Raw genomic sequence first — 8,988 nt, 5'->3', positions numbered from 1 at the left:
AATTCAGAGACCCGTTACACATCGGCCGGTTCCGTTTTTGCCGCTGATTGGTCGTGCGTTAAACAAATGAGAATTTTGCCACCGTTGCATAGTAACAAGCGAGCCCGGTCATACGCGGGGAGTGACAGTTAAATGTGTTCTAGGCTGCGGTGGCTCAAGTGGTTAAGATGCTGAACTGCAGGCTGTGGAAGGTCGGTAATTCAGCAGTTCAAGACCCGGTTACCGCAAGACGGAGTGAGCTCCTGTCTCGTAGTTCCAGCTCCTGCCAACCTAGCAGTTCGAAAGCAAGAAATTGCAAGTAGATAAATAGGTACCACTTCGGTGGGAAGGTAACAGCGTTCCGTGCACCTTGGTGTTTAGTCATGCTGGCCACATGACCACGGAAATGTCTTCGGACAGCGCTGGCTCTTCGGCTTTGAAACAGAGATGAGCACTGCAACCCTAGAGTCGGATTCGACTGGCTTTCGAGCAAGGGAACCTTTACCTTTACTTAGGCGATTCTAGAAAGTGTTTGAGACCAAGGAGTGTCAGCCGTTTCTCTCCCTTCTTCTCCGGTGTTTGAAAGAGAAACCCACTTTACGTTTTCTCACCTTAATTACTATTGGGTGACGTTTGAACTACACCCCCAGCAACCCCACCATCTTGTAGCTTCTTGAAAGGAAGCGGACTATAAAGCAAATAAATCCAATCTTTGAGCTTTTTACTCTACATTATGCCATCGTGGGCTGCAAGTCCTAAAAAAAGGAATATGGCGCAGGCATTTTTTGCCTTATAATATTGGAGGACACTCGTGACCTACACGAGGGAAAAAAATGGGAGTTGTGACAAAAAAGGCTGCGCCGGATATGATTACAATATTAGCGACCCTACCATCAATCTGGAGCAACTATTGGCTGAATAGGACTTTCCTTAGAAGAAAGGGGCGGATTTACGTGAAATGACCAATCAGAGGCAGGAGTACATCCACCTTTTGTGAATGTTGGTGGTGCCATTTCTGTTGAGGGCTGCAGTTCTCTTTCGTGGTTAGCATACAGATTTAAGTATTGGCTACATCTAAGAATTTTGTTCCCTTAGTAAAGATGGTACTACATAGCGTCTCGTAGTTGCGGTTCTTGGCGATTACCGCCCTGGCAGTTTGATACCACCACCCTGGCAGGATGGCATTGAGAAGATGGACTTTGCAGCTGGGGACTTCAGCCAAGGGATTCCTGGGACCTGGTCAAGGTACAGAAGTCTGGGAGTGTGGGTTGACCACAAAAACGCACGAAACTGATAAGACATCCTGAGAGACTGAGTATAGTGCAAGAAAGTGGGAGGATTGTCCTAAACACATCGGCTTGGGAACTAACTTAATTGACATATAGAACAGAGTTTGAGTCCAGTGGCACCTTTAAGACCAACAAAGTTTAATTCTGGGTATAAGTTTTCGTGTGCAAGTACACTTCATCAGATACAGGTCAAATTCATTTTAAAGTTGCCACCTATCTTGTCTTTTGTAACAGGGGCATCCAAAGCAGGGCCTCTGAAAATGACTGGAATGGATGGGTAGTGAATGGTTAAGCTGATTAACAGATTTATACTTACTCTTCTTGCGACCTGGGCCCATCTGTACATGTTCTTGTTGTTCTTCAGTCACACAGTTGAGTCCGACTCTTTGCTATCATGCCAGGCCCTCCTGTCCTCTGTCGTCCTCCGGAGTTGGCTCAACTTCATGTTCATTGCATTGATAATACTGTCTAATCATCTCATCCTTTGCCCTCCCCTTCTTCTTTGACCTTCAGTCTTTCCCAGCATCAGGGTCTTCTCCAGTGAGTGCTTCCTTCTCATTTGGTGGTGTCAGTGGTTGGGGCATAGACTTGGATTACTGTGATGCTGAATGGTTTGCCTTGGTTTCGAACCAAGATCATTCTGTCATTTTTGAGATTGTATCCCAGTACTGACCCCTGCACTCTCTTGTTGACTATAAAGGCCACACCATTTTTTCTACGAGATTCCTGGCCACAGTAGTAGATATAATGGTCTTCTGAGTTAAATTTGCCCATTCCAGTTTGGTGTAGTGGACTCTAATCTGGGACAACCGGCTTTGATTCCCCACTCCTCCACTTGCACCTGCTGATGTGATCTTGGGTCAGTCACAAGCTCTGGCACAGCTGTCCTTGAAAAAGAGCAATTTGTGTCAGAGTTCTCTCAGCCCCACCCACTACACAGAGTGTCTGTTGTGGGGAGGGGAAGGGAAAGGAGTTTGTAAGCCACTCGGAGACTCCAAGTGAAGGGCTGGGTATAAATCCAATCTCTTCTTCTTCCTGTCCACTTTAGTTCACTGATTCCTAAGATATCAATGTTCAGTCTTGCCATCTCATTTTTTACCACGTCAAGCTTACCTTGATTCATAGATCTTACATTCCAGGTTCCTATGCGGTATTGTTCTTTGCAGCATCGGACTTTCCTCTCACCATCAGACATATTCACAGCTGAGCGTCCTTTCGGCTTTGGCCCAGCCGCTTCACTCTTTCTGGGGTTACTTGTACGTGCCCTCTGCTCTTCCCCTGTAGCATATTGGACACCTTCTGACCTGAGGGGCTCATCTTCCAGTGTCATATCTTTTAGCCTTTTGTTACTGTCCATGGGGTTTTCTTGGCAAAGATACTGGAGTGGGTTGCCATTTCCTTCTCCAGTGGATCACGTTTTGTCTGAGCTCTCCACTGGCATAGGTCGCAGCCTCATCGGACTACACAAGCCCCCTCGCCACGTCAAGGTAGTGATCCATGAGTACATACCTACTTATAAAACTTGTTTTCTTGTTAGGATGCAGTGCCGTGCACTCTTGGAAGTAAATTGAATTAAATGCAGAAGTATCATGTCCTTCATCTCACAGGTGTAAATAAATAACCTGATGTACATGGTTCTACCTTCCTACATTTTATCTTCACAATACCCTGAGGAAAATTAGGCTGAGAGACAATGTCTGGTTTATGGTCACTCAGCTAGTTTCCTGGCAAGTGGGGATTTAAACCTGGGTTTCCCTAGTTCTGCTCCCACACTCTAACCACTGCACAATACAGGATCTTGTAATGCCATTTTAAGAATTTCTCCAGAACACTAAAAGTGATTTACCAAATATGGTCTTAATAAAAAGTATTAAAATTGCTTTTGTATTTGGATTTTGCTATGGACAAATGTGGTTACCTACTTTTTCCTATGGTAAATAGGGACACATTGTAAACAAGCCTCATCAAAGAGATTAATGTAAGACTATAACTATGTCAAGATTACCTGACCATCTTAAAACATGTTATTCAGATACAGTCCGCTTGAGTTCAATAGGATGAACACGATACATCTTCTCATATAAAATTTGGTTGTCAGGGTTCCTGTGGAAAACTGGCAACTGTCTCTCATTCCCCCATTCAGCAATAGATTTTAGATTATTTTACTTTCAGCTACGTTTCTGCAGAATTGTGTCTTTATAATGTAAGTTGTATACTAGAACAGCATTATATTCATGTTTTACTTTGAATATGGATTGGGTTATTTTCAATGTCTCTTAAACAAAGTCGTTTTTCTTTTACTCCTCTATAGGTATTCGATTCAGTTCTGCAATTTCCAGTTCCACACCTTCTTTTGAGAATGAACTGGATTTAACAGAAAATGAGATTGTTGCTCCTGATTTTACTAACCGGAATCCTCGTAACTTGGAGCAGTTGTCTCTAGCAAGGAAGGAGAGGGGCTGGAAAACAACGTGGCCAAATCAAGAGTATTGGCACAGGTCAGTTATTTTTTTAAAAAAGGATAGCAGAGGTCTACAGAAATCTTGTGACCAATATTCCTTCTAAGCTGTGGAGTCCTGTGAGCAAAAATTCTACTTTGTGAGCTACTGGCATTAAAAGTTGTGAGCGAGCGATTTGGCTGCTGCATCAGTTAGTTTGCTCTGGAGCCATCCTTCCTGAGCTAAGACAAAAATGTGTGAGGTGGAGGCTAAAAAACTGAGCTAGCTCACACAAACTCAGGTTAGAGGGAGCACTGCTGGTGACATTTATCATTTTCAAAAACCTCTTGTCCTAAAGCATAAGACTGCTTTTGTCTCCTCGTCTGCAGAGCACAGTCACGTTAAAAAAATTATTGTTTTCAGGGTTGTATTTAATAGTGACATCCTCCCTTGCTTCACAATCATTTCCCCTTTTGTTGTCTTTGTGTTGTCTGTCTCCATAAATCTGCATTGGCTTCCTTTGGTTTTCACCATCTGCACCAAGCGTCTGGTCCTTATAGCTAACAGGTTCTCCTCCTGGCAATGAAGACTCCAGTGGCCTCTCTGTAGGCTCTTCCGTGGTTACTTTGCTGCATGCAAGTGCCTGCTAACTGCAGTCCTGCACCACCTTTAAGGCATCCCACTGCTAGCTCTTGCATGAGCCCTCGTGCAGGGCTTCTGCTTCTGCCAGGGGGAGTGAGTTGCTTGATTTCGTGAAGAAAGGTGCAGAAGTGCCTCTGTTTAGAACAAAGAGCCTGCCAAGGCACAGCATACTTAGCACAACAGCACTGCATTGAGCAGATGTCCTGCTACACTGGTTTCTTATAGAAAGCCCATAACAGATTCACTGTCTTCAAGCAGATGTCTCCCCTTCACTCTTCTATGACACATAGGTTTCCTGTGCAATCCACATATCCTTCCATGGGTGATCTTGTTTGCTTGCACTATTTTAGAATTTGATACCCATTTGGTATATGGGAATCTGTTTCCCATAATTGCATAGTGGCCTTTGGGGGCCTGATCATGCCTATAGTTTTGCAGTTTATTTTGTGTTTTGTAGGATGGAAGCAATCTGGGTCTCCACTTTCAGTCCGGACATGTATACACAAAGGAATGGGAGTACAATTGCTTGGGCATTAAGGGTTTTTAGTCTTTTGTGTTTATCCTGTGGGGCTTTTGGAAGCTCTTGAGTCACTGCTTTGCTGTTTTGTTGGCTTTTGTTCCTAAAAGCATAAATTATGAGCAGTATAGGCATACCATATCAATCTCAGCCCCCCAGAGAAAATTACTACTGCATCCTTCTTTATGAAATGTCTTCCTCAATAATGTACAGGGTTCTGCCTCTGAAGGTCTGTATGTTAGAAACATAGAGCTGGAAATGACTCCAAGGGTCACCTAGTCCAATTCTCTGCACAATGCAGGAAATGTACAGCTACCTCCCACTCCCCCAGTGACTCCTGCTCTATACCCAGAAGGCATGTTGGGCAGTCACTTGAGAATCAGTTTGGCATTTGGGCATTGATACCTTGGTTGGTGCTGTTACTTGACAGAAAGATGTCCCAGTTGGGAATTGTAGCTCAATTGACATTTGGTGGATGAATCACAGGCAGGAATTAAAATTGCTGGGGAAAAGATCAACAACCTCAGATATGCAGACGATACTACTCTGATGGCAGAAAGTGAAGAGGACCTAAAGAGCCTCTTGCTCAGAGTAAAAGAGGAGAGCGCAAAAGTCGGCTTGAAGCTCAACATCAAAAAAACTAAGATCATGGCATCCGGCCCCATCACTCCTTGGCAAATAGAAGGAGAAGTTGTGGAAGTAGTGACAGACTTCACGTTCCTGGAATCCCAGATCACCGCAGACTGTGACAGCAGCCATGAAATTAAAAGACGCCTGCTCCTTGGGAGGAAAGCGATGGCGAACCTAAACAGCATGATAAAAAGTAGAGACATCACCCTGCCAACAAAAGTCCGCATGGTCAAAGCAATGGTATTCCCAGTAGTCATGTATGGCTACGAGAGTTGGACTATAAGGAAGGCCGAGCGCCGAAGAATAAATTCTTTTGAACTATGGTGCTGGAGAAGATTCTTGAGAGTCCCAAATACTTTGGCCACCAAATGAGAAGGGAGCACTCACTGGAGAAGACCCTGATGCTGGAAAAGATTGAAGGTCAAAGAAGACGGGGACGGCAAAGGATGAGATGGTTAGACAGTGTCATAGATGCAACGAACAATAAATTGAGCCGACTTCAGAAGATGGTGGAAGACAGGAAGGCCTGGTGTGATCTGGTCCATGGGGTCGCGAAGAGTCGGACTCGACTGTGCGACTGAACAACAACAAAAACCCACCCTACGTAGGGGTATGCAATTTTTTTTCTCTGTATATTTTTGGTTCGGGTCTCTCCCTGCAGGCTCCACTGCAGGCCCAACAGAGCCTGCAAAGCAGCTGATCCTGTGTGGAGAACTCTCCCTGCAGGCTCAGCTGGGGCTCTCTTTGGCAGTTTGGTTGAATAGCCCAAAAGAGCCCCATCTGGGCTGGTGGGGAAGAGTGCCCCCTCAGCTGTTTTGCAGGCTGTTTTCTGAAGACCCTTTAAACACCTCCTATTTAAAGGGGCTGCAGAAGAAAGCCCCAAAACACCTGAGTGACTAGAGCAATCTGCTCCATCCCCTCAACTGTTGTTTAGGGTTTGCTGGTAATTCCTGAATATATCTGGGATTTTTGGGGGGATTTCCCCCCCAGTTATCCCAAAAATCCCGGATACATTTGGGATATCGAAAAATGCCAAAAAGGTTTGTTTGGGGATATATTTTCAGGTCAGGTAGACCCAAATGCACACCCCTAATCCTGGGATTAACACCTGTTCTACATCCCATTAGGGGCTGTGGTTCAGTGGAAGAGCCTCTGCTTTGTGTGCAAAAGGTTCCATGTTCAATCCCTGGCATCTCCTGGTTAAAAAGGACCAGGGAATAGGTTATGGGAAAGGCTCCTACCTGAGACCCTGGAGAGCCGCTGCCAATCTGAGCAGACACTGCTGACTTTGATGGACCAGTGGTCTGCTTCTGTATAAGGCAGCTTCATTTATTTATTCTGTGGTATCTTCAGAGGCCTGGGATACAGAGAAGGTTCCCGGTAAGGCTCTGCTGCTGGAATGGCGTGTGCTTGCACTAAATATACATCTTTATGACTGATGCCATTTTTTGGAATATTTATAGAGAAAATGTTCAGCTGTCTCTGTAGTGGTAGAAGAAGTAGAGGCTGAAGGTTGTTTCACTTTTGTCTTGGTCTTCCTCCAAGGAGCTCAGGGTTGTGCACTTGGATTTCACCTCCTTCCGTTTTATCTTTATGATGACTTTGTGACGTAGGCTAGACTCCAAGATTGTCATTCTCCTAAGGTCACCCATTGATAGGGTTGAAGATTTTGGGAGTGGAGCCTGAGGAGGGTATGGTTTAGGGAGGGGAGGGACCTCAGCAGGGTATAAAATGTCATAGAGTCCAGTCTCCAGTGGCCATTTGCTCCAGGGGAACTGATCTCTGTTGTCTGGATATCAGCTGTAATCCCAGGAGATCTTGAGCCACCACCTGGAGGTTGGCAAGCCTCCCCACTGAGCTTCATGGCTGATCAGGGATATGAACCTCAGTCATCCCATCCTAGAACACATTATTCATTTGTACTCCTTTTCTCTCTATATAGAAAATGAGAGCATGTAAAATGGTATATCTCAGCACTTAAGAGGGAAGGCAGCAGTGCTGAGGACTTTCTTTCACTGTGGAAGTATAAGGTTGCAGGATTCTAACAAAACTTTGAATCTTTTTTTTAAGTGCATATTCATTTTGCTGCTGTATTCACAGTAGGGATATGAGATATGTGAATTATGCAGAACAGAGGAGATCATGTAAATATGCCTGGTTCAGAGTCTAACAACTGAACCTGCTTTTAGCCATAGTACCAAGCACTCCCTCCCGCCTCCAAACAAATAAGCTCATGGATTTTTCCCCCTGTTGTCTTTTACCCAACTTTCAGTGTTATAGACAACTACTGTCCGTGTTGCAGTAAATGAAAACAGGTCTATTTTATAGGCAGGTATTAATAGGCAAGTGTAACTTAACTGCTTTGTTTCATTATTATTTTACAATACCATCTATGTATGTGGCTCTTTTATATAAGCAGAAGAGGCTCATAGCCCCATATAGCTTATTAGCCAAATATCCACAGTGTAGACTTCCTTCTAGTTAGGAGTGAGGGCTAAGATATTAAATCGCAGGCTTCACAGAATAGGTGAATTTTGAACTGAGACTTGAAATGGGGTTGGAAGGAGAATGGCATGCAGGCATTCTGAGATGGCGTTTCAGACCGGAGGTTTAAGATTCTCTGCTAGAAGTAGAATCAGAGAGAAATTTTTTTACTGGTAATTGGAAGACCACTAATTAGTGAAATAAAATTGTTATATTTCCTTGTTTTGGAATCTAGGTTGAGACTTCAACAAACACACCACCATGTGAGGGGCTATGTTGAACACTGCAGTGGTCACATTGTAGTCTCTGCTTCCACCCAAGAGTGGGCCATCAAGAAGTACCTTCATCGTACAACAGGTGTGGCAGCATGTGTGAATGTCGGCCGCGTGCTAGCTCAACGTTGCCTTGAAGCAGGAATCAGCTTCGTGGACTTCCAAGTTATAACGCCATGGGAAAAACATTGTGATACGGTAAGTTGATTATTTTCGGGGGCAGGGGGTTAGCAAACTAAACACTCTAGATACTGTCTCTCATCACAGATCTGGCTGGATAACTGTTTGCTTGCAAGGGCTGAGCAGCAGTAAGACTATAGTGTTAAATGCTTCGGCTAACAACGTGCAATCCTGCTCAGTGAATTGTCTCATAAAGTGATGTCCATGTAGTAATACAATGTCAGCAGTGCACTAGTACACTCTTAACATGAGTTGTGCAGTATAAAGAAAAAGAGAAGACGAGATTGAATTTATACCCTGCCCTTCACTACCCAAAGGAGTCTCAGAGCGGCTTACAAACTTCTTTCCCTTCCCCTCCCCTCCCCACAGCAGACACCCTGTGAGGTAGGTGCAACTGAGAGAGCTCCAACAGAAACTGCTCTTTTTCAAGAATACCTCTGACAGAACTATGGCTTGCCCAAGGTCACCCAGCATCTGCAAGTGGAGGAGTGGGGAATCAAACCCAGTTCTCCAGATTAGAATCTGCATACTTAACCACCACACCAAACTGGCTCTTT

The 8,988-nt window shown here is 44.5% G+C and overlaps 1 protein-coding gene across 1 annotated transcript in view; it reads left to right on the top strand.

The window, feature by feature from the left end:
• Nucleotides 1-960: 960 nt before the first annotated feature.
• Nucleotides 961-8,988, top strand: part of MRPL18 (mitochondrial ribosomal protein L18) — an 8,255-nt gene continuing 227 nt past the window's right edge. The window contains exons 1-3 of the mRNA XM_015412990.1: nt 961-1,224; nt 3,580-3,766; nt 8,215-8,449. Of these exons, the coding sequence (XP_015268476.1) occupies nt 1,158-1,224; nt 3,580-3,766; nt 8,215-8,449 (489 nt within the window). The 5' untranslated portion in view covers nt 961-1,157. The remainder of the gene's footprint in view (nt 1,225-3,579; nt 3,767-8,214; nt 8,450-8,988) is intronic.

The sequence above is a fragment of the Gekko japonicus genome, unplaced genomic scaffold (assembly GCF_001447785.1).
Source record: "Gekko japonicus isolate JY-2015 unplaced genomic scaffold, Gekko_japonicus_V1.1 scaffold2361, whole genome shotgun sequence".
NCBI classification, from domain to species: domain Eukaryota; kingdom Metazoa; phylum Chordata; class Lepidosauria; order Squamata; family Gekkonidae; genus Gekko; species Gekko japonicus.
This window is presented reverse-complemented; position numbering and strand designations above follow the sequence as displayed.